At 47.4% G+C, this 26,163-nt stretch overlaps 2 protein-coding genes across 2 annotated transcripts in view; one reads left to right on the top strand and one right to left on the bottom strand.

Moving 5' to 3' along the window:
- Positions 1-14,202, top strand: part of LOC135196406 (single-stranded DNA-binding protein, mitochondrial-like) — a 45,062-nt gene extending 30,860 nt beyond the window's left edge. The window contains 5 exon segments of the mRNA XM_064223210.1: positions 338-457; positions 3,728-3,735; positions 3,737-3,757; positions 3,759-3,964; positions 14,024-14,202. Of these exon segments, the coding sequence (XP_064079280.1) occupies positions 338-457; positions 3,728-3,735; positions 3,737-3,757; positions 3,759-3,962 (353 nt within the window). The 3' untranslated portion in view covers positions 3,963-3,964; positions 14,024-14,202.
- LOC135196405 (cell cycle checkpoint protein RAD1-like) lies at positions 13,239-25,859 on the bottom strand (the record flags this gene model as incomplete). The annotated part of the gene is given in 6 exon segments (XM_064223209.1): positions 13,239-13,398; positions 14,053-14,262; positions 16,216-16,364; positions 16,986-17,071; positions 25,155-25,306; positions 25,761-25,859. Coding segments are annotated over 6 exon segments (726 nt in total), but the record flags the coding sequence as incomplete, so codon positions are not given.
- Positions 25,860-26,163: the final 304 nt, after the last annotated feature.

The raw sequence follows: 26,163 nt of genomic DNA, 5'->3' as shown, positions 1-26,163 counted from the left end.
CAGTCAACTGCTGTGTTGTTTATGAGAGAAACACTTCAAAAGTAAAAGCTTACATTAAGCTTAACAAACCTGTTAATGATCATACTTGCAAAATAAGGGTATACATTATTAAGATTGACTGGTGTAATGATGTTCCCAAGTTCATCCCATCAAAAGACTCAGTACCTACTACCTGTAGTAGGACTTCCCTTAATCTTCAAACAACATTACTGCAGTGGCCTGTCAGGGTGCTGATATAGATCCTAATTTAGTGACTGCTGACTGCAGATAGGCAGTTGTTGACTGATTAGTTGGTATTAGAAATAGGTCTTTCTAAAAATTTCTGATTTAATTTCAGCAATAAATCAGGTTATGCTCCTTGGACGTGTTGGAGCAAACCCAGAAAGGCGTGGAACAGAGGAGCATCCAGTTGTGACATTCAGTTTAGCAACTCATACAAATTACCGTAAACAGGATGGTAAGTGCTATGAAATAAATTCATATTTATTTTCTATTAAAGATAGGTTAAACAGAGTTAGGAGTCAAAGTCCTGGACTTGTGGGAAATATTTTTAACCTTTAATGGACGTATACCCTCACATGAGTAGTATTAACAGATTGTGGGTGGTGGACGGATTCACCCATGGCGAGTAACAATATTGATGCATTTTTTTTTTTTTTTTTTTATTTTTGGGGGGAATCGGGCAGGAAAGAGGTGCCATTAGTACTTCTATAGCCCATAAATTCACTAGTGGCAACTTTTAGACTGGCTAAAATAAGAGACTGGTTGGCTCAGGAGCTTAGTTGTGATCTTGACTTCAAGAGAGGTTGTACTGCCTATATGTCTCGCATGACATCTTTTTATAAATTTGCTCATTTTAGTTCTTATCTTTTATAATTGTATGTCAGTTATAAGTGTAATTTTGCAAAGAAAAATGTAAAGAAATATTAGAGAAAATCATGTTTAAATCCAAAAAAAGTTACTGCATCTTCATTCTCGGTAAATTTACGTAAATATTTTAAAACAAATATGCTCAGAATTTGCCTTTGGTTTTATTTCTTGTCTGTTTTGATATTGTGGAAGCTGTAATTATAATTTTACAAAATAAAATAAATTTAGTTATCAGAATAAAACATGTTTAACTTGGTAAAATTTACAATTGTCCTTAGTAACAAAAAGGCCCCAGGCCCCACAAGGGTTGAAAAATACGTATTCTTTTCAACTGTTCTCGTGGGAAGGGTCAGGAAAAATTTTTCTTATTTTTTTTCCTTACAACCAGGTACATTTGCATATCTTCCTCTTTTCATTGGTGTGTTTTTTTTAATTGGCTGAACTCAAAGTTTCCCCAGCCTGGGGTGCTGCATATTGATTTTTTATGCCGGCTCCTAAGGGTTAATTCAACTACATCATCTTTGTTATTTCAGTGTTGTCATTTGGTTTATTGTATATCTTCCCAAATTATTACTTATTTTTTTCAGAGTTCACAGACAATAAACTTGGAAAAAGAAAATTGCTTACAATTACAACAACTACTACTATGTGGTATTCAGATGAGTCTCCTCCACTTCTTTGGTAACTAATGAAACACTCATCGTGTTTTCTAAACTAGCTGCTGCAAAACAGAGGAGCTAGGATTTAGGATAATAAGATCAAAGTTATAGGTCCATATTGAAAAAAAAAAAAACAAAAAAAAAAATTTATTTGACAGTACAGGAAATAAGCCTTTGTTTTTTTAAAACAAACCAAAACACCTGCCTCACGAGTCTCTTTACTATCCCAGGTCTTTCTTCTCCATTGGTGATGACCATCCTTTTCCTTGTTGTTTGGCAGTCCAATTATATCATCAGTGCTCATGGAAATTCCATTCCTTGGTACAGTAGTACCTCGAGATACGAAAGGCTCTACTTACGAAAAACTCGAGATACGAAAGCAATGCGAAAAATTTTACTGCTCTACATACGAAAAGTTTTCAAGATACGAAAGGTTGTTGCTGTAAAGTCCCGAGATTCGCCCGGACCACCGAGAACAATTTTAAAACTCCCGCGCCGCCAACTTGAGTAAACTCGCCAACCATCCGCCCGCTCGCCCATTGGTTCCTGATGCTAGTCACCCCATAAGGTCCTGCTCTCCTATTGGTCAGCATCTACCCCTTGTGCTTTAAGTATTCTATTGGTAAAAGGATGCTGTAAATTGAAAAACTTATTCATGCAATACATTTTAATAAAAAGAAAAAAAAAAACATTAGGTAATGATAGAATAAAGAATAGAAATGATGGTTATTATACTGTTTGGTAGTTTCAGTAGTTGAAGAGAGATAATGAAAATTATGGCTTACTGTGTAAACTGATTGCTTGTCAATCGTTCGATACTCGTAAGTGCTGGATGTAAACAGACGTTTGGAAGCTTTTGTTTTGTTTGTTTGTTATTATAGTTAATGGTTACTTAATAATTATTTGAACTGAGTATGTACATGCAATACATTTAATAAAAAAAAATTGTGAATTAGATATCAAAATATATAAAATAAATCAGACTGCCAAAAAATACATATTTTTTTAGAATTCTTCTTCTGTTTTTGATTATTACGTTACGTAGACGTATGTTTCATTATAGCTGTCAGTAACTCGGTATCTCCATTAGGTAAAGATAGAATAAAGAATAGAAATGAATGGTTATTATACTGTTTGGTAGTTTCATTAGTTGAAGAGAGATACTAATGACAATTTATGGCTTACTGTGTGCTAGGAAAAATGATTGCTTGGCGCTCGTTCGATACTCGTATAAGACGGTAAGAGCTGAATGTAAACAATCGATTGGAAGGTTTGTTTTTTGTTTGTTTGTGTATTATAGTTAATGATTAATTAATAATTATTTGAAATGACTACATACTGATTATTTATACATTTTATTGCATATTCTAAGCTTTTAGCTCTTAGGTTTAGATGTCAGAATCATAGACTAGGCTACAGTAGCAACCGCTAACATAGGCTAGGCTTATTGCTAAGGGACATATGCTAAAGTCCTAATATATGCAGTAAAAATGGGGTTGAACATTACATGCAGTTGAATATTACTCAAGTATGTACAGTATTTTGCCTTTTTGGAGTCATATTTCTTCCGTCGGATCGGCGTTGTAACCCTAGAACGTGTTTTAGGCCTGGAAATATAATTTACTGGGGTGTTTTTGGAGGCTTGGAACGGATTAGCCATTTTACATGTGTCTGTTCAAGATACGAAAATCTCATGATACGAAGGCCGCCTCGGAACGGATTAATTTCGTATCTCGAGGTACCACTGTATTTGGAAGACTCAAGTTTTAGAGAATTCCATTTCCATTTAGTTGCAACAGGTTATTGTGACTTACAAGGATGTGACAGAGGTGGACTTATTTCAATTAAAGATAACGGTGCATGAGGTTCATACTCTGTTCTCTTAGGAAGAGGTTAGACTTTTTCCTCTGCATTTTTTGATGTCTTGATGTGTGTTCCTTTACTTTAACTTTCTCCTGTATTTATTATTATTATAAAGGATTAGTTTTCAGGTTTTTTCTCTACTTGGGTCTTGGAACTTTGGAAAATGACACATATTCATTCACTTTGTTTCAGCAAGTGACAAAAGCCTTTTTACCCTTTTTAATCATTTTCTTTACTTTATTATTTGCTAAAGTTTGTGTTAATACAAATTCTAGTTGTCATAAATTTTATCTGGAATTCTAATACAGTTTACTTTCTTTTTTTCTCATTTTCAGACTTGATTCCAGCAAACTGACTGGCATCGGCATTGCAGTGTTCAAACCATACCTTAGAGATGTTGTATATCAGTACATGAGTAAAGGACAGAGAGTCATGGTTCAAGGCCGCCTAGGATACCTGGAACGAAAGGATCCTAATGATGACAGCATCATAAAAACAGCAACTATTGTTGCAGATGAGGTTATATTTTTCAATAAGAGTGGTCAGGTAGAAGACATGCAAGCAATTTAGAGGTAACTTCTATATATTTTTTGTGTAGAGTAGACTCAGTTGTAGATGTAGTAAAAGAATTTCACCTTCGATTTAGACTGCTCACAGTGACCTTCTTGAACATTGTATTTGGTGAAGATATGTTGTGAATTATGGCTTGCATGAAGTTTCAGTGTGGGTGGATAACAGAAATTTCAGTTGTTCCGACACGGCATACAAACCTTCGGTCCTTTTACAATAGGAAGATACTAGCGGCAGCTGGATAGGTCGTAAGCTTTCGAACAAGGGGTTCGGTAGTTAACTGCTTGTCCGAACAGCGCGCGCGCGCGACTGGGAGGTAAACAAATCACTTTTGCTTTCGGCCTCACGGTGGATGGACGTGTGTGTTCGCTCTCTGCCCGCTGCTCGTCGTTTGCTTTCTAGTTTGTTTGTAATTGTGTATGAAAGAGCTTGTAAGTACAGTTATTCTCTCCTTCATATTAATTACGCTGCAATCAATCAATTATAATGGAATCTCCCCGCCTCGCTACCCCAAGGAGACTTTGCCCGGGTACCGAAGGGCGAAAATGTGGGATATTCAGGTCTTTCCCAGAGATTGACCCTCATGTGTTGTGTGCTCGGTGCCGGGGGCGCGAATGCACCCGGGCCGAGCCCTGTGATGTTTGTATGGACTGGTCGGAGGCGCAGTGGACATTGTATGAGGGCAGGAAGAAGCGAAGGCCTGCAAAGGAGTCGTCGGAAAGCTCTCCCGCGACTCCTTTGGTTACGGACACTTCGTCTTCTTTCCTGCCGCCCGCTCAACTTCCACGTCTCGCGCCTTCCCCTTCGGGGGGGGTATCTAGGTCCTTCTCCTCTCCCGATGTGTCGAGTGTGGAGGAGGGCGCTAGGTACCCCGACGTAGAGTTGTACTCTGGGTCCTCTATCCGCTCGTCTTCGCGCGAGCGGGTAGGGGATCCTTCTAACCACCCGACTTTTGCCTCCTCAGGTGCGGTTGCCGTGAAGGATGACCTCGGACAGGTGTGGGCGTCGTTGGGACTGCAGGGCGTGCCGAGTGTCCAGGGGCTGCTCTATCATCTCGCTGGCTCCGTGGCGGTTACGCACGCTACGGTAACAACCACCACCACGACCCTGACAACACCTGGCTACGCGTCACCTCCTCACCTGGTGTACACCCAGCACGCGGTCTCTGTAACACCAACAACATCGGTGCAGGGGCCAGTCGCCGTAACTCGGGGGAGTGTGATGCCGCCACCTGGGTTTGCCGTGCTGCCGCGTCCGGACTTCGTATGCCCGAAGAGCTCGCCCCTGGACCTCCCACCGGTGCCGATGACGTCTGTGCCGGTGACCCGACCAGCTGTACCTGCCGTACCTGCCCTGACCACCGCTGCTGTTCCTGTTCCTGATCCTGCCGTGTCTGCTGCCGTTCCTGTGATGCCCGCACCTGCTGATGTTGTTCCCGTTCCTGGCGCCGCTGCTCCCGATGCTGGTCTGGTCGGACAGGTACGTCCGGGCCCTGTTGCTTCGGCAACAGCAGCCCCGGCTCCGTCCTGGATGACAGACCTGACGTCGGTCCTGAGGAGGTTGGCGAAGAAGAAGAAGAGGAGGAGGAAGGTGTCGTCGTCGTCTTCATCGTCTTCTTCGTCGTCGTCGTCTGCCGCCTCTTCCCCTTCTTCTTCTAAGGCTCCCCCGCCTAAGAAGAAGAAGGTCGCCTCCCCCCCCCCTAGAAGTCTTCTTCGGGAACGCTTCTAATGGCCCGTCTTTGCTCTGGTGAGACGGGTGGTTCTTCCGCTGGTCGCCCTGCTCCTTCGGGAGCAGGACCCGTCTCTTCTCCCGCAAGGAAGAAGACTACGGGGACCAGAGGGGTGCCGGCTAACACCGGCACTTCCTCACCTGCTGTCAGTGGTTCGGCCACAGCAGCAGGATCCGTCTCGGCCTCTCGTTCGCGAGAGGTACCGAGTGTACGGTCGCTACCCAGCGACCGTGCAGCCAGAACCAGACCCCTGAGTCCGCTCAGCGTCAGGTTCACGGCACGGAGCGGAAGACTGGTGATAGCCGCTCACGGCGACTCTCCCCAGACCAGCTCTCGCTCTCGCGGCGAGCAGCTGGCTCCCCACCCGCGGACGTGACGGTCCATGACCGGCCACGGGGCAGAGGGCTGGGATGCGGTCCCCCCGTTCGCTCCGGTACCAGCCACGGCTGGTACCAGCGAACTGACGCACCGTGAGGACACGCACCGGTCTCACCGTGACAGTGGAGCTCGCCGGTCGCCTGACCGTCGCTCTCACAGAGAGCGATCGGGTACGGCGACCTAGCACAGCTCCTCTGACACACGAGACCGGGGCCGCTGTTCTCGGTCCAGCCGTTCTCCACAGCGAGACGGCTCGACTAGGTCTGCAGCTCGATCGTCAACCGCGGGTTGACGATCAGCCTGCAGTCCCTCCAAGCCCGCTGGTTCTCTGCCAGCGAGCGAGGAGAGAGCGTCAGGTCTGCCTCTCCATACCTTCAACCTCCTCGGGCTACACCGGGAGGGGCGAGGTATTGAGGAGTGATCGTGAGGGGTGCGCCCTTCAGGATCCGGCCACGTCGGCATACGTACCAGGCTCGGTTCTCGGACCAGCCAGGTCTTACGCGCAGGTGGTTGGAGGAGACCGAGAGGGGGCTGTCGCTGCTCCTCTCCTTGAGGGAGGAGGGTCTCGGGACGTGCTCCTGTTTGAGGGACTGGACGGTCCGACTCCACAGGATGCAATCACTCCCGAGATCCAGAGGAACTTTGCCGAGGTTATTGCGCTGATTCGTCAGCACAACGACCTCGGGGAAGGATCGCCGCTCCCACCATCCGAGCCCACGTCCCGGCTCGAGTCGTTCTGGGGCCCGAAGAGGGAACCCAGACCGACGGTGGGTTTGCCGCGGTCAGAGCTGGCTGACTCGGTGCTGGATCAAGTTGAATCGCTTGTCTCTGGACAGGACGGTTCGCTGAAGTCTGGCAGGTCTAGCAAGCTACTTCCACCTCCTCTGCTACGACAGCGGCGGTTTTACGTGCCATCTGAGGATCCAATGCCGCCCAAACAGGTAAACCCGGAGTTAGCGAGGCTGACTCCGGGTGTGTCTCTGCAACAGCTCCTGTCCGAGAACCTGTGGTTCTCGCAGCAAGAGGCACTAGGCCTGGAATCTACCGCCATGGCAGCTTTCCAGGCGCGTCTCCTGGCCTAGGCTAATCTGTGGTCCCTCACAGTTTCTAAGGTCGCAGCCAGCTCCCGGGGGTATTTCTCCCGAAGAGGACTCGGCCTTCAGGAGAATTTGCCAGTCTGGGGGAAGAGCCATCTCCTTCCTTGCCCACCAGACACGGTTCAACCTGTGGGCCAACCTGGTTCTCCGACGAAGGGACGCTGTCCTTACTCGGGTTTCCAGGGTGGCCGGGCGTGAAGCGGCATTGGGACTTCGAAACGGACCTCTACGGAGTTCCACGTCTCTCTTCCCAGAAGAGATGGTGGACGCTGCGGTGGACAGACGGCGCACTGATGACAGTGACCGTCTGGTTCACCAGGCAGTCTCGAAGGCTTCTGGGCAGCCTCGGACTGCGGCCAAGTCTAAGAGCTCGGCTAGCGCTTCCTCGGCTGCTAAGACGGTTGCTGCGTCGAAGCCCCGAGGAATGACTCTGTCTTCTTCGACTTCTGGCAAGGGGGGCCGTAACCAGCCCTCCTCCCAGCCCTCCTCATCCCGTGGAGGCTCTGGGAAGAAGTCGAAGAAAGGGGGGAAACGCTAGGGACGGCGTTCCCCCTCACCTGCTGCCGGAAGTGGGGGGGTGCCTGGCCAGCCATTGGGCAACTTGGCAGCGCTACGGCGCCGAGACCTGGATAGTAGATGTCCTTCGGGAGGGATATCTATTACCCTTCGAATCTCGGCCACCCCTCACCTCCAACCCGGTCCAACAGCAGTCGTACGTCCCCGGGTCACCGAAGGACGTAGCCTCAGACAGGAGATCAAGTCATGCTGAGCAAGAGAGCTGTAGAGATCGTTACGGATCAGTCACACCGGGCTTTTACAGTCGACTCTTCCTGGTGGAAAAGTCTACGGGAGGCTGGCGCCCGGTGATAGATCTCTCTCCCCTGAACCGGTTTGTTCGCCAGACCCGGTTCACGATGGAGACGGCACGCTCAGTGCTGGACTCCATCAGGGAGAACGATTTCATGCTTTCAGTGGACTTGAAGGATGCGTATTTCCAAATACCCATTCATCAGTCCTCCAGAAAGTACCTCCGCTTCATCCTCGACGGGACGGTGTACCAGTTCAGGGCACTGTGCTTCGGTCTCTCAACCGCCCCACAGGTGTTCACGCGAGTGTTCACTCTGGTGTCTGCTTGGGCCCATTCGCACGGGATACGTCTGATGAGGTATCTCGACGATTGGTTAGTCCTGGCGAGCTCCCGCTCGCAGTTGCTACAGGACAGGGATCGGCTGCTCGAGTTCTGTCGCGATCTGGGGATCGTTGTGAACTTCGAGAAGTCCGATCTCGAGCCCAAGCAGAGGATGAAGTACCTGGGTATGCTGATCGACACGGTAGCAGGGCGGGCGGGTCTTCCCCGCGGACTCGCGGATCAGCAGATTCAGGGAGGCAGCCAACCAGTTCCTGTCTCGGCAGGAGCAGGTAGCTCAGCGATGGCAAGTCGTGATCGGACACCTGTCGTCACTCGAGAAGTTAGTCCCTCACGGGCGTCTTCACCTGCGGTCTCTTCAATGGAGACTAAAGGAGAGTTGGTCACAGGCGACGGATCCCCCAAGCTTTCCAGTGTCACTGACACAGGAGGTGAGGCAGGACCTAGCCTGGTGGCTCGACGACAGGAACCTCTTAAGAGGAGTGCCTCTGCGCACTCCCCCCCCGGACATGCAGCTGTTCTCAGACGCATCGACCGAGGGATGGGGCGCACACCTGGAGGAGTTGCTGACTTTCACAGGAGTGTGGGACGAGAACGACAAGACCTTCACATCAATGTACTGGAACTCAAGGCAGCGTTCCTCGCTCTCCAAGAGTTTCAGGACCGCTTGATGGGACACTCAGTGGTGTTGATGTGCGACAACACCACAGTGGTGGCTTACGTCAACAAACAGGGGGGCCTAGTGTCCCTCCCGTTGTACCAGTTGACACGGCAGGTGCACGAGTGGGCTCAGGCCACACTCAATAGAGCTGTCGGCACGCTACATTCCAGGGAAGAGGAATGTAGTAGCAGACACGCTCAGCCGTCGGGGATCAGGTGATAGGGACCGAATGGTCCCTACACCAGGACGTGGCGGTAAAGGCTCTTCGACCTGCGACCAGTCGTGGATCTGTTCGCCACCCGGCACAACAGGAAGCTCCAGGTGTTCTTCTCTGGCCGTGCCGGACCCCATGGGCAGCTGCAGAGGACGCTCTTCAACATCCGTGGGACAACCTCTTCGCCTATGCCTTTCCCCCCCCGTTCAGCCTGATTCGCAAGGTGATCAGTCGAGCGCTGGTTCACCCGAATCTCAGGATGATCCTGGTGGCTCCCAAATGGCCACAGGCCATTTGGTATCCGGACCTGCTGCTCTTCTCGCAGGAGAACCGAGAGAGATTCCCCCTTGGCACAACCTTCTCTCGCCCAGCCACACGTCGAGCGGTACCACCGAGCAGTCCAGTCCCTACGTCTTCACGGCTGGCTGTTATCCACCATCTCTTGCGAACGAGAGGCTTTTCTCGTAGCGCAGCAACAGAGATGGCTGGAAACGTCCGTCAGTCCTCTGCAGCTGTGTACCAGGGGAAGTGGGCCGTCTTCTGTGGTTGGTGTCGTAGACGGGGTCTATCTCCTCTCAGAGCCACTCTTCAGCAGGTAGCGGATTTCCTCGTTTTTCTTCGCCGAGAGAAGCTCCTTTCAGTCCCCACAGTGAAAGGATACAGAGCCGCCTTGGCGCTCGTCCTGAAGCTGAGGGGGTTTTGGGACATCTCGGAAACTCGTTCGAGATCTCCTTGCTGATGAGGAGCTTCGAGAGGTCTTGCCCACCCAGGGAACTCAGGCCCCCTGCGTGGGACGTGACTCTCGTCCTTAGGAGTCTGACTCGAACACCGTTCGAGCCACTCCGAGAGTCGTCAGACAGGGATCTGACCCTCAAGACCCTCTTCTTGCTGGCCCTGGCATCGGCGAAGAGAGTAGGGGAACTTCATGGTCTTTCCTATGATGTACGACACTCCAGGGGATGGGATCTCCGTGTGGACGCTCGATTTCGTCCCGAACTTCGTTGCGAAGATCAGAAACCGTCAGTCCCTGATGACAGGTTCGAGTCATTCACGATTCCCTCCCTATTGGACTTCACCGATAATGATGCGGATGAGATGCTGCTTTGTCCTGTGAGGGCGCTACGGCGCTATCTGAAGAGAACTCGTCACCTCAGGCCCTGAGTGTCGACGCCTCTTCGTTAGCACCGGGGTCACCAAGAAAGAAGTATCCAAGAACACTCTTTCATTCTGGCTGCGTGAGGTCATCAGGAGGGCGTATGAGGCTGATGGTAGTGACGACATCCGTACGTTCCCGTCCGAGAGCTCACGAAGTCAGAAAGTATTGGCCCTCGTTGGCGTTTCGCAAGAACTTCTCCGTGGCGCAGGTCCTGAAGGCAGGGGTCTGTCTAACCAGACTACCTTTACGTCCCTTCTACCTTCGGGATATTGCCCACAGGTCCTTGGACACCTTTTCCTTGGGACCCGTGGTGGCTGCTCAACAAGTTGTGTAGCTAACCCAGACCCTCGCAGGCTGAACAGCATCGAGTCCTGGTGTGACTGTGTGGATGGATGTGTGAGTGAGTGAGTGACTGGCTCTCTCTTCCCATCTCTTCCTTCCCTCTACCTGCGGGCAGAGGGCCATGGTCGTCACTACGCTGGAGAGGACGAGATGCAGGTGAGCTATATGACAGAGCCCCATCCTATCCCTTTCACTAGGGATAGGAGCAGAATATCCACCACTTCCTTCTGCAAGGGGGGGAAGTGGATGCCTACAAGAGTCAAACCCATGACTTTATATTTGCTCCTGTACAGGAACAAGTTCTTGCATTGCTGGTACTAAGAGATGCGCATGCCCTCTCTTAGTACTCGGTCCAGAGGTCTGACCATTGATCCTGCGGTGCACACCCCGATCAATCGGACAGAGGCTTGGATCCCTCCCTCGCTCTTACGACCAGGGGAGGCTTCCAAGGTAGGGCGAACACCAGTCTGTTCACAAAAGACTCAGATTCCACCCACCAAGAAGTGAGTCTTCCTATTGTAAAAGGACCGAAGGTTTGTATGCCGTGTCGGAACAAATGACAATTTGTCCAAAATTGCATTTTTCCTAACTATACAAACCTGAGGTCCTTTTACACATAGCCCCACCTCATGCCACCCCTCACTCTGCAGTTTTTGCTTGGGCCAAAGCAAAAGTGATTTGTTTACCTCCCAGTCGCGCCGCGCGCGCCTGTCGGACAAGCAGTTAACTACCGAACCCCTTGTTCGAAAGCTTACGACCTATCCAGCTGCCGCTAGTATCTTCCTATTGTAAAAGGACCTCAGGTTTGTATAGTTAGGAAAAATGCAATTTTGGACAAATTGTCATTTTCGGTGTGTGTGGATAACAGAAAAAGTTAATTACCATAAGTGAGCACTGCAACAAGACAGTATACGTACTGTTAAATTAGCGGTCAAGTAAAAAGTTTCTTCTTATAAACCATAGTTAATCAGGTGCCATGAATTATTTTTAATAAAGGACAAAATTATTAAACAGTAATGAAGTGAAAATAAGTAAAAACTGCAGTAAAGTTTAACTGCTGCCTTAAATAACACTGACCTGGGATTAGCAGTACCTGCCAGTCATGTTTATATGAACATTACAATGGGTCATAAAGTTTGCAAAAACTTTTGGCCAAATCTTTGAGAGATTAGCAGTTAACTCAAAACTGTAATAAAATTTATACGATAGTAACAGATGCCTAACCTTATTCGGATATTGTAAACAAAATGTAATAAACTTATCTTTTGTAGTTTTAATGTCATTATCAGGAAATAATTTTTATTAAAAAAAATACGAGTTTCAGTTCTTGAAATGATGATGAGGTATTTTAAGATTTTCATGATTGTGCTAGTGCATGAACACTTCACATATTAAAGTGCCCAAGCCAAGAAAGAAAATTTTTTTAATGTCATATAATTGCTCATGTAATGAATAATGGTCTTGATTGTTTTATTATTCAAGACGATAGTCAAGAAGTTATCATAGAGGCATTATTTTCTGTTAGGATTACACTTTATGCCTGATATCCCAAATTATCTGACATATGCTGAAATTAATATAATTATATATTAAGACAATCATATGGGTAAAATTATTTGCAATGATCGAGGAAAAACATAGGTTTGAATTACAAAAAAGTAAACAGAAGTAAGCTTTGGGCAACATATTCCTTCAAAGACAATCCAACATTAAGAACATTTAAGAGGACAGAAGAGAACTGCAAAACAGAAAATATACCTTCTCCATCTCTTCATTTATGCTTGCTTAAACTGTATCCACTCTTAGTTGTCACATCTGGTATTGTAGATACAATCTGTTTTATGGTAAAATCTGGTAAGGAGGGTTTATGCAAGGTACTACTGTAGTTTATTATGTAGAGTAGATTGTTCTTGTTGAGATCATTTTGTTTGAATTGAAGTTGATTAAAATTTGTTTCTATTCTAGTCAAGTTAAGTTTTAAACTGGGTTTATTTAAAGATGATTTCTTTTACCATAATTTGAAATATGTATGTCTGATAAACTGTCTTTGCAATGAGAGGTATGAATACATGTGTATGCTGAAAGAGAGGCATACCTTTGTATATGAATGGCTAATTCAGTACCCTCACAAAATTAGGAATGACATTTTTTCATTGTAAATATTCAAATTTAAAGTTGCATTGCTTCAAATCATTATAAGTCATTGATACTTTAAGTAGTAATATTTTGTCGTTTTTTAAATAAGTTTTTAAACTTAGTTTGTCTGTATATAAACTACTTATAATATAGAGAACTCAAGTTTAAAATATGCTGTATTTGTGAAGTGTTAAAAAAACAAAAACATTTTTATTTTCAGAAGAAAAAGTAGATAGAATATTTTAGGGCTAAGATAAACAAAAACAAAAAAGTCCTTCAAGAATATATCACATTGGCACCCAAATCTTAAATAAAAAAAAAACTCAAGTTGACACCGAAATATTTTTTAAGCTCATTGAGAGCAGTAAAAGTTATTCCATTAGTGAAAGTGCACCTGAAGGATAATAATTTGCAGCTTCCATTTATAAAAAAATATATTAAAAATAAAAATACTATAAAATATATCCTTTGCTTATATCCAATGATATACTGTACTAACAATTTCTAGTGATATAATAACTTATATTCACACAATAGTGGTTGATTTCAGTCATCATCTTCCTCTTCTGGGCAACACTGAAAGAAAAATGTTACAGTTAGTTGTATCTTTGATCTCAAAGCAATACTAGAAGTGTATATAATTAAAATCCCCAGTGGCTTACATGTTTATCAGTATATAAGTACAGATTAACTGGCATACAGTTTGCCATTCTTATTCCCATATTTCTTGTATGTAATTCTTAATCATCCTAGACGATACGATCATCCTAAACACTGTTATTTAGGATGAATCTTACCTACTGTTAAAGATATTTTACATCTACCAACTGGCAAGGAGATATAAGCTATCTTTAACCAATCAATAGGTAATCAAAATCTAGTGGGCACTAAGGTATGTTTGAGGATTATGTATGATATTCAAAACTAGTTTGTATTTGGTAACTACCAAATGTGGAATTTGGGACATTCCTCAGATATATCTGACCTAATTTGCTGTGAAAAATATTTTCATGTGGAAAAAAATTCCCCGAAAGTTAGGTTTCAAAGTTAAGGTGCATTATATATGCAATCATGTTAGATTCCTTCATAAAGTTACTTCAATAACGAGGTAGGTACTTGTATATTTAAATTTTGCCCTAATTTAACAAATGAAGTTTATTAAGAAATATTCAAAACTAATTTAAAGGTATCTACTCAACAGATGTAACTACAAAAATTCAAGGCACTTACAAAAAACTCCACAAAGCAGATGTGACTGTCTTCTGTTTTTATCATGAACTGGAAACATAGAAACCCTCTGTCATCTGTCCTTACTGAAACTTTCTGGGATGCTGCAAGGGCTTTATTACAATGTTTTAGTAAATTAAGTTTGTACTTTTGGGACATTGTTTTTTTAACCATGAAATGCTCGACCATATCGCTATTCTTTGGCATATCAATCTGAAACAGAATGTAAATGTTTAAAAACTAGTCTTGCATTGTTACATTTCCTGACACACAGTTCACCTGATGAGAACAAAAGCAGCTTAGTTGGCTCAGGTAAGTTGGCACATACACACAGGTCCTTAGCTGTCCATGTTAGCTAACTGAATCGTTCAGTGTCTAGCATCCAGTTGACAGAAAAGTGGGGTTGAAAAGACTATGAAATAAAGGTATCTGTTGACATACAATTGAATGATAAATGACTGATCTAGTATATAATTATTTTTCCCTAGCAATGGACTGCTGGTGTCAGGTGTGCAATTGGTATCTAAGGAACATCTAGAGGCTAAATAATGGCTAAAGGTGGGTGTATCCTGAACTACCATAGCCTAGATGCAAAAATTGGCTGGTGGTATAATTTTGTATCAACTGAATGTTTCTCACTGAAAACCACAATCATCAGATTTGCAGCTTTTCACTAAGGGTGAAACTCAGCAACAGAGAAAAGTGCTATTAAAATGACAAATATATGAAATAGAGCACCTAAGACTGAATCTTGTTATCCAGACGGACAATAATGATTTGGTTAACTACGGGGCCTGCACCAACCTATCGGAGCCATCTATTTTATTATTATGCAACATGAAACAAACCAGTCTTTATTAAAAGTATCAAACTAATAATTATACTGATGTTAAGGCATTTTCTTTTGTACTTACAAACAAGACCACACACAAAAAGGAAAATACAAGAACATAAAATGCATGACATGACAGGCAGCCCATTTAAAAGTGAAAGAATTTATCTAAATTACCATTTTTTTTACAGTTTAATTTACAATTGTCTTGGACAAAATGCCAACTCCAATTTACAAAAATAGTCCAGCCCTAGTTAGGTGCATCCTCTTTGTACTTGCTAAAGCACAAACTATGGTCTACCTCCAAACAATTGAAGAAAAAGAACATTCATTGTAAAACAGCATTTTTCACTGCAGTGATTTCGAGCATTTATCAAATTAATTGTTTCCAATACAAGCCTACCACTTAATGCCATAAGGTCAGAGTTGAATTACTAGTTGGAACTGACGAAGCAGTAGTACTTGAAACCCTGAACTTCGCCAAAGCCTAAATTCCTTTTGTCCATTATCCAGCTAAACAATCAGATTTGCAAACAAACACTGCTGGATGGAAAGGGTAATCGGCACAAATGTCAATTACATCAATGGTCTACTATAAATAGCAACAAAGAAAACAATGGTTGTAATACAATACTTGAAATAAACCCAAAAAATAAAAACCATACTATACCCAATTGTACAAAAATTAATAAGCATTGGGAACCCACAACTTGTTCAGAAATTAGCAGAAGCAAAGTCAATACCAAATTTAGTAAAAAGAAAAAAAAAAATTACTGAATTGCATAAGAAGAGAAGGCAACGTCAAAAATGGGTATGATTACAAACCAAACATTATAAAGAAATAAAAAAAAATGAAATTGAACTCAAGTTATGATGAATTCCTCTTCAAATCAAAGCTGGAAAGGGGAAGGAATCCAAAATGATTTCTTGTCCCAATGAAAACACGGATGGTTCAAGGTGTGCATGCACATAGTACAGTCACTCGGGTAAGTAGTATCCCAGTTCTGTAAGCATTGCTTTAGAAGTTACCTTTCTGGGGAATCTGACTGTAAATTAGTGCTCCTTAAGATTAATAGGTTTTTCTGAGAAAAATCCAGTTTTTAAAGAGAATTTAGACAACCACATCCTAAGTTTGCTAAAAAGAATTTAAAGTTGTAATTATTTACTACCTGTTTTTCACCAAAACATCAAGACTTTAATGACAATTAAGACAGGTTTGTGAAGGTTCAAAAAGGAAGCATAGTATCTGGCATACAAAGATACCTAACAATAATATGAAATAAAAATAAAAAATAATTTCCAAACCAAAGGTTTTCAAGCCTCAAGATACTTGCATGATTTGTTCCATAAGTGCCATACGTAGTTAAACGAAAATAAGGGGCATCAGGTGACATTAATATTTCTAAAACATCACTTGATGTATCCAACTCGGAAAAGACTTCCTTTAGAACTTCAGACCGCATTATTATTTTATTCAGCACTCCTGAAAATATGAACAATATTCAAATCTCATGTTCACTTACATCTATATGAAAAAAAACTGAAATATAAACCTAGAACTTTTCTACATCAAACATTTAGGCTTGGATCCAATACAAGAGAATGTAATAAATCATAGAGACATGCATCTTTTGAAGCACATGTATTTCAGAATTTGGTGGATATTTTAAAAGTTACAGAATGCTAAACACTGCATACACAGGTGGAGTTACTATACAGCAAGAGAAATAATAAAGTAGCATATTTGGGTATCCTTAGTGATATGCTTATTTCCCCTTTTATTCCACTTCGAGTCCGCAAATGACACTCTAAGGCCTTCCTATTTAACATCACAACCATCTTATAACATCTCTGATCACCTTACATAAAATACATTTAAATTTCCTGGTATAATGGTAATAGTGATATCCGTGCTCAAAAAGGCAAAACAGTGATGATAATCTTCAAATGGTCTTTTATAATATCTAGTTCTGATGAACTTTGCCAGCAGAGAATACAAACTAATATGCCTACAAAACACGACTCCATAAAAATGATTGTAATCAAGATGTTAATCAGGGAATTCCTTATGTATTATATATACTAATGTATTACAGAAGACTACCTGTGTTAGTGAAGTTGAAGTCAAGTGTATCATCAGCTTCTTGTGTGCGTATCTTGCAATCTGTCACAACTCCTCCCTCCTCTAATCTGAAATATACAGTTTTTTAAAACCAAAGGGTTCTATTTTTTACAAACCAACTGCTTTACAGTAGTACGTTAATATTGCTGTCTGCAGTTCTCCAAACATACTCAAATGTTCAAGAAGACAATGCTTTTCACCTAGTTGGGTAAGCCATGAAGGCTCCATAGTCCTTTCCTCATGAAAAAATGACAATTTGTCCAAAATTGCATTTTTCCTAACTATACAAACCTGAGGTCCTTTTACAATAGGAAGGTACTAGCGGCAGCTGGATAGGTCGTAAGCTTCGAACAAGGGGTTCGGTAGTTAACTGCTTGTCCGACAGGTCGCGCGCGCGCGACTGGGAGGTAAACAAATCACTTTTGCTTTGGCCCAAGCAAAAACTGCAGAGTGAGGGGTGGGTGGCATGAGGTGGGGCTATGTGTAAAAGGACCTCAGGTTTGTATAGTTAGGAAAAATGCAATTTTGGACAAATTGTCATTTGTTCCGACACGGCATACAAACCTTCGGTCCTTTTACAATAGGAAGACTCACTTCTTGGTGGGTGGAATCTGAGTCTTTTGTGAACAGACTGGTGTTCGCCCAACCTTGGAAGCCTCCCTGGTCGTAAGAGCGAGGGAGGGATCCAAGCCTCTGTCCGATTGATCGGGGTGTGCACCGCAGGATCAATGGTCAGACCTCTGGACCGAGTACTAAGAGAGAGGCATGCGTATCTCTTCGTACCAGCAATGCAAGAACTTGTTCCTGTACAGGAGCAAATATAAAGTCATGGGTTTGACTCTTGTAGGCATCCACTTCCCCCCCTTGTAGAAGGAAGTGGTGGATATTCTGCTCCTATCCCTAGTGAAAGGGATAGGATGGGGCTCTGTCATATAGCTCACCTGCATCTCGTCCTCATCCAGCGTAGTGAACGCACCATGGCCCTCTGCCCACAGGTAGAGGGGAAGGAAAAGATGGGAGAGAGAGCCAGTCACTCACTCACTCACACATCCATCCACACAGTCACACCAGGACTCGATGCTGTTCAGCCTGCGAGGGTCTGGGTTAGCTACACAACTTGTTGAGCAGCCACCACGGGTCCCAAGGAAAAAGGTATCCAAGGACCTGTGGGCAATATCCCGAAGGTATGAAGGACGTAAAGGTAGTCTGGTTAGACCAGACCCCTGCCTTCAGGACCTGCGCCACGGAGAAGTTCTTGCGAAACGCCAACGAGGGGCCAATACTTCTGACTTCGTGAGCTCTCGGACGGGACGTACGGATGTCGTCACTACCATCAGCCTCATACGCCCTCCTGATGACCTCACGCAGCCAGAATGAAAGAGTGTTCTTGGATACTTCTTTCTTGGTGACCCCGGTGCTAACGAAGAGGCGTCGACACTCAGGCCTGAGGTGTCGAGTTCTCTTCAGATAGCGCCGTAGCGCCCTCACAGGACAAAGCAGCATCTCATCCGCATCATTATCGGTGAAGTCCAATAGGGAGGGAATCGTGAATGACTCGAACCTGTCATCAGGGACTGAGGGTTTCTGAGTCTTCGCAACGAAGTTCGGGACGAAATCGAGCGTCACGGATCCCCATCCCCTGGAGTGTCGTACATCATAGGAAAGACCATGAAGTTCCCCTACTCTCTTCGCCGATGCCAGGGCCAGGCCAGCAAGAAGAGGGTCTTGAGGGTCAGATCCCTGTCTGACGACTCTCGGAGTGGCTCGAACAGTGTTCGAGTCAGACTCCTAGGACGAGAGTCACGTCCCACGCAGGGGGCCTGAGTTCCCTGGGTGGGCAAGACCTTTCGAAGCTCCTCATAAGCAAGGAGATCTCGAACGAGTTCGAGATGTCCAACCCCCTCAGTTTCAGGACGAGCGCCAAGGCGGCTCTGTATCCTTTAACTGTGGGGACTGAGAGGAGCTTCTCTCGGCGAAGAAAAACGAGGAAATCCGCTACCTGCTGAAGAGTGGCTCTGAGAGGAGATAGACCCCGTCTACGACACCAACCACAGAAGACGGCCCACTTCCCCTGGTACACAGCTGCAGAGGACTGACGGACGTTCCCAGCCATCTCTGTTGCTGCGCTACGAGAAAAGCCTCTCGTTCGCAAGAGATGGTGGATAACAGCCAGCCGTGAAGACGTAGGGACTGGACTGCTCGGTTGGTACCGCTCGACGTGTGGCTGGGCGAGAAGGTTGTGCCAAGGGGAATCTCTCTCGGTTCTCCTGCGAGAAGAGTCCAGCAGGTCCGGATACCAAATGGCCTGTGGCCATTTGGGAGCCACCAGGATCATCCTGAGATTCGGGTGACCAGCGCCTCGACTGATCACCTTGCGAATCAGGCTGAACGGGGGAAAGGCATAGGCGAAGAGGTTTGTCCCACGGGTGTTGAAGAGCGTCCTCTGCAGCTGCCCATGGGTCCGGCACGGCCGAGAAGAACACCTGGAGCTTCCTGTTGTGCCGGGTGGCGAACAGATCCACGACTGGTCGCCCCCACAGGTCGAAGAGCCTTTCCGCCACGTCCTGGTGTAGAGACCATTCGGTCCCTATCAACCTGATCCCGACGGCTGAGCGTGTCTGCTACTACATTCCTCTTCCCTGGAATGTAGCGTGCCGACAGCTCTATGAGGGTGCCTGAGCCCACTCGTGCACCTGCCGAGTCAACTGGTACAACGGGAGAGACACTAGGCCCCCCTGTTTGTTGACGTAAGCCACCACCGTGGTGTTGTCGCACATCAACACCACTGAGTGTCCCATCAAGCGGTCCTGAAACTCTTGGAGAGCGAGGAACGCTGCCTTGAGTTCCAGTACATTGATGTGAAGGTGCTTGTCGTTCTCGTCCCACACTCCTGAAGTCAGCAACTCCTCCAGGTGTGCGCCCCATCCCTCGGTCGATGCGTCTGAGAACAGCTGCATGTCCGGGGGGGGAGTGCGCAGTGGCACTCCTCTTAAGAGGTTTCCTGTCGTCGAGCCACCAGGCTAGGTCCATGCCCTCACCTCCTGTGTCAGTGACCTGGAAAGCTTTGGGGGATCCGTCGCCTGTGACCCAACTCTCCTTTAGTCTCCACTGAAGAGACCGCAGGTGAAGACGCCCGTGAGGGGACTAACTTCTCGAGTGACGACAGGTGTCCGATCACGACTTGCCATCGCTGAGCTACCTGTTCCGTCCGCCGAGACAGGAACTGGTTGGCTGCCTCCCTGAATCTGCTGATCCGCGAGTCTGCGGGGAAGACTCGCCCTGCTACCGTGTCGATCAGCATACCCAGGTACTTCATCCTCTGCTTGGCTCGAGATCGGACTTTTCGAAGTTCACAACGATCCCAGATCCGCGACAGAACTCGAGCAGTCGATCCCTGTCCTGTAGCAACTGCGAGCGGGAGCTCGCCAGGACTAACCAATCGTCGAGAACCTCATCAGACGTATCCCGTGCGAATGGGCCCAAGCAGACACCAGAGTGAACACTCGCGTGAACACCTGTGGGGCGGTTGAGAGACCGAAGCACAGTGCCCTGAGGTGGTTACACCGTCCCGTCGAGGATGAAGCGGAGGTACTTTCTGGAGGACTGATGAATGGGTATTTGGAAATACGCATCCTTCAAGTCCACTGAAAGCATGAAATCGTTCTCCCTGATGGAGTCGAGCACTGAGCGTGCCGTCTCCATCGTGAACCGGTCTGGCGAACCAACCGGTTTCAGGGGAGAGAGATTCTATCACCGGCCGCCAGCCTCCCGTAGAACTTTTCCACCAGGAAGAGTCGACTGTAAAAGCCCGGTGACTGATCCGTGACGATCTCTACAGCTCTCTTGCTCAGCATGGTCTTGATCTCCTGTCTGAGTGCTACGTCCTTCGGTGACCCGGGGACGTACGACTGCTGTTGGACCGGGTTGGAGGTGAGGGGTGGCCGAGATTCGAAGGGTAATAGATATCCCTCCCGAAGGACATCTAACAATCCAGGTCTCGGCGCCGTTAGCGCTGCCAAGTTGCCCAATGGCTGGCCAGGCACCCCCCCACTTCCGGCAGCAGGTGAGGGGGAACGCCGTCCCTAGCGTTTCCCCCCTTTCTTCGACTTCTTCCCAGAGCCTCCACGGGATGAGGAGGGCTGGGAGGAGGGCTGGTTACGGCTCCCCCCTTGCTAGAAGTCGAAGAAGACAGAGTCATTCCTCGGGGCTTCGACGCAGCAACCGTCTTAGCAGCGAGGAAGCGCTAGCCGAGCTCTTAGACTTGGCCGCAGTCCGAGGCTGCCCAGAAGCCTTCGAGACTGCCTGGTGCACCAGACGGTCACTGTCATCAGTGCGCCGTCTGTCCACCGCAGCGTCCACCATCTCTCCTGGGAAGAGAGACGTGGAACTCCGTAAAGGTCCGTTTCGAAGTCCCAACGCCGCCTCACGCCCGGCCGCCCTGGAAACCCGAGTAAGGACAGCGTCCCTTCGTCGGAGAACCAGGTTGGCCCACAGGTTCACCGTCTGGTGGGCAAGGAAGGAGATGGCTCTTCCCCCAGAACTGGCAAAGTCTCCGAAGCCGAGTCATCTTCGGGAGAAAATTCCCCCGGAGTTGGCTGCGACCTTAGATACTGTGAGGGACCACAGATCTAGCCAGGAGACGGCCTGGAAAGCTGCCATGGCGGTAGATTCCAGGCCGAGTGCCTCTTGCTGCGAGAACCACAGGTTCTCGGACAGGAGCTGTTGCAGAGACACACCCGGAGTCAGCCTAGCTAACTCCGGGTTCACCTGTTTGGGCGGCATCGGGTCTTCAGATGGCACGTAAAACCGCCGCTGTCGTAGCAGAGGAGGTGGAAGTAGCTTGCTAGACCTGCCAGACTTAAGCGAACCGTCTTGTCCGGAGACAAGCGATTCAACCTGGTCCAGCACTGAGTCCGCCAGCTCTGATCGCGGCAAACCCACCGTCGGTCTGGGTTCCCTCTTCGGGCCCCAGAACGACTCGAGCCGGGACGTGGGCTCGGATGGTGGAGCGGCGATCCTTCCCCGAGGTCGTTGTGCTGACGAATCAGCGCAATAACCTCGGCAAAGTTCCTCTGGATCTCTGGAGTGACTGCATCCTGTGGAGTCGGACCGTCCAGTCCCTCAAACAGGAGCACCTCCCGAGACCCTCCTCCCTCAAGGAGAGGAGCAGCGACAGCCCCCTCTCGGTCTCCTCCAACCACCTGTGCGTACGACCTGGCTGGTCCGAGAACCGAGCCTGGTACGTACGACGACGTGGCGGGATCCTGAGGGGCGCACCCCTCACGATCACTCCTCAATACCTCGCCCCTCCCGGTGTAACCCGAGGAGGTTGAAGGTATGGGAGAGGCAGACCTGACGCTCTCTCCTCGCTCACTGGCAGAACCAGCGGGCTTGGAGGACTGCAGGCGATCGCCAACCCGCGGTGGCGATCGAGCTGCAGACCTAGTCGAGCCGTCTCGCTGTGGAGAACGGCTGGACCGAGAACAGCGGCCCCGGTCTCGTGTGTCAGAGGAGCTGGTGCTGGTCGCCGTCCCCGATCGCTCTCTGTGAGAGCGACGGTCGGCGACCGGCGAGGCTCCACTGTCACGGGTGAGACCGGTGCGTATCCTCACGGTGCGTCAGTTCGCTGGTACCAGCCGTGGCTGGTGCCGGCGAACGGGGGGACCTCTTCCCAGCCTCAGCCCGTGGCCGGTCATGGACCGTCACGTCCGCCCGGGTAGCCAGCTGCTCGCCGTGAGAGCGAGAGCTGGTCTGGTGAGAGTCGCGTGAGCGGCTGTCACCAGTCTTCCGCTCCGTGCCGTGAACCTGACGCTGAGCGGACTCAGAGGTCTGGTTCCTGGAGGCTGCACGGTCGCTGGTAGGCGACCGTACACTCGGTACCCATCTCTGCGAACGAGCGGCCGAGCCGGATCCTGCTGCTGTGGCCGAACCACTGACAGCAGGTGAGGAAGTGCCGGTGTTAGCCGGCACCCCTCTGGTCCCCGTAGTCCTTCTTCCTTGCGGGAGAAGAGACGGGGGTTCCTGCTCCCGAAGGAGCAGGGCGACCAGCGGAAGAACAACCCCCCGTCTCACCAGAGCGAGACGGGCCCTTAGAAGCTCCCGAAGGAGACTTCTTAGGGGGGGGGGGAGGGGCAGGCGACCTTCTTCTTCTTAGGGGCGGGGGAGCCTTAGAAGAAGAAGGGGAAGAGGCGGCAGACGACGACGACGACGAAGAAGACGATGAAGACGACGACGACACCTTCCTCCTCTTCTTCTTCTTCTTCGTCACCTCCTCAGGACCGACGTCAGTCATCTTCATCCAGGACGGAGCCGGGGCTGCTGTTGCCGAAGCAACAGGGCCCGGACGTACCTGTCCGAACAGACCAGCATCGGGAGCAGCGGCGCCAGGAACAGGAACAACATCAGCAGGTGCGAGCATCACAGGAACGGCAGTCGAGACGGCAGGAGCAGGAACAGGAACAGCAGCGGTGGTCACGGCAGGTACGGCAGACTGTGTGGGCGGTACAGATGGTCGAACCAGCGCACAGACGTCATCGGTACCGGTGGAGGTCCAGGGGCGAGCTCTTCGGGCACATGAAGTCCGGTCGTGGCAGCACGGCAAACCAGGTGGCGGCATCACACTACCCCCCGAGTTACGGCGACTGGCCCCTGCACCGATGTTGTGGGTGTTACAGAGACCGCGTGCTGGGTGTACACCAGGTGAGGAGGTGACGCGTAGCCGGGTGTTGTCAGGGTCGTGGTGGTGGTTGTGACCGTTGCATGAGTAACCGCCACGGAGCCAGCGAGATGATAGAGCAAGCCCCTGGACACTCGGCACGCCCTGCAGCCCCACGATGCCCACACCTGTCCGAGGTCATCCTTCACGGCAACCGCACCTGAGGAGGCAAAAGTCGGGTTGATTAGAAGGATCCTCTACCGCTCGCGCGAAAGACGAGCGGAATAGAGGGACCCCAGAATACAACTCTACGTCAGGGTATCTAGCGCCCTCCTCACTCGACACGTCAGGAGAGGAGAAGGACCTAGACACCCCCCCCGAAGGGGAAGGCGCGAGACGTGGAAGTTGAGCGGGCGGCAGGAAAGAAGACGAAGTGTCCGTCACCAAAGGAGTCGCGGGGAGCGCTTTCCGACGACTCCTTTGCAGGCCTTCGCTTCTTCCTGCCCTCATACAAAGTCCACTGCGCCTCCGACCAGTCATTACATACATCACAGGGCTCGGCCCGGGTGCATTCGCGCCCCCGGCACCGAGCACACAAAATATGAGGGTCAATCTCCGGGAATGATCTAAACTTCCCGCATTTGCGCCCTTCGATACCCGGGCAAAAGTCTCCTTGGGGTAGCGAGGCGAGGAGATTCATCATTATTCACTTGAAAGCCGTAATTAATATGTAAAGAGAGAATAATTGTACTTACAATACTCTTTCATACACAATTACAACCAAACTTAGAAAGCAAACGACGAGGCAGCGGGCAGAGAGCGAACACACACGTCCATCCACTGTGAGGCCGAAAGCAAAAGTGATTTGTTTACCTCCCAGTCGCGCAGCGCGCGCCTGTCGGAACAAGCAGTTAACTACCGAACCCCTTGTTCGAAAGCTTACGACCTATCCAGCTGCCGCTAGTACCTTCCATATTGTAAAAGGACCGAAGGTTTGTATGCCGTGTCGGAACAAACAGTTACTCTATGTTGTCTGACCTTCCCATAAGAGATGTGGGGTCAGGAGGAGGGCCATTTCAAGTCAAGTGCTAATGGGGTTTGTACAAAAGCAATTAGTTTAATATATATTTCATTTTCTGAGACAACTATTGCTTATACACCACTGCACCATAACAAACAAATCCTCTGCTCTATCAACAGATTGTATCTTCAAGCTTCTCAGAGTTAGGAGTTACATGCTAGGATCTTAGTGCTGTCCTGATCTAAAAGTATAAATTCAAGGGAGAAAACTGCCAGAAGCATGGCTTCAAAATGAGGAACCTCATTTGGACATTTGTAGAAGCTGATGGTAATCTAGATCTGCTATGTCAGGCAGACAGTGTGACCATTTTGTGAGCTTTGGAGCCTAAATATATTACCCTGACCAGGTGGAAATCTACCTGAATTCTGTAAAATACAAGAATTTCTTTAAACTACATACACTCATTTTTACTCACATTATTTCCAGTGGGGTACCATGACCATCATAATACATCTTCAGTGAGGGTGTCACTCCTGGAGATGATGACACCCCGAAGATGCTAAGACACTCAACAAGGCTTTTCAAACTGATTTTGAAAGTAGTAACTTCCTCAGTAATCTTAAATTCCTGAAAATGTCAACATACATGTGCTTTAGGAAATTTAGATAAGCAACACTACCCTTGTTAAACAATCTAATCTGTATGTTTCAGAGACATAAAGTACTGTTTAACAATGTTTTAGTCATGGCACATCAGAACAAACAGTGAATACTGCACTAATTAACATTATCAGTGAATAACTTACTGAAATAGTTGTAACACACCATAATCCAGTTTTTCACCATTTCTCTGCATCTTGCAAGGTAAGAAAATCATCTAAAGAGTAACCAGACAGGAAAAGAACAAATGAGTTCGCACATTATTGTACGCCATGATTATGAATCAGGGAAAACCTTTAACTTCATTGCAGAAAGTGCAATTATACATAACTGAGGAGTGTTACTTGCCTTTACAACACTGGTTGCTCTTCATCTAGTGTGCAGTACTTTAACACAATATTCTTCTCTCAAAATCAACTTACTTGAAATATATCATGCTGGATAAATGCATTTGCTTGGATACTCTTTGCCACTTCTACGGTTACTTTCAGCCCATTGGAACTTCCAAATAATGTAGCAACCTGTGGAAAGTTGAAAATAAATCTGAAAGGAAATATCTAAAAATGTCTACTCTTTCATATACTGCTTAGTAGACAAGCTGCTAACATTTGATAACGCCTCATCAGGACCTGCTTGGGCAGACAAACATCTTTCTTGACCAGTCAAAAATGAATGGCTGGGGACATTGAAATAAATTCAAACCCGTGCGTCAGTTACACAAGCATTGTTAAAGATTTGTGCAAGTTGGATACCTACAGAAGTTAAACAGCTATTTAATTTTACTGTAACTGAAGGACAATGTCTCATGGCTAGCAAATTTCATTC

Source organism: Macrobrachium nipponense, chromosome 17 (genome assembly GCF_015104395.2).
Source record: "Macrobrachium nipponense isolate FS-2020 chromosome 17, ASM1510439v2, whole genome shotgun sequence".
Taxonomy (NCBI): domain Eukaryota; kingdom Metazoa; phylum Arthropoda; class Malacostraca; order Decapoda; family Palaemonidae; genus Macrobrachium; species Macrobrachium nipponense.
This window is presented reverse-complemented; position numbering and strand designations above follow the sequence as displayed.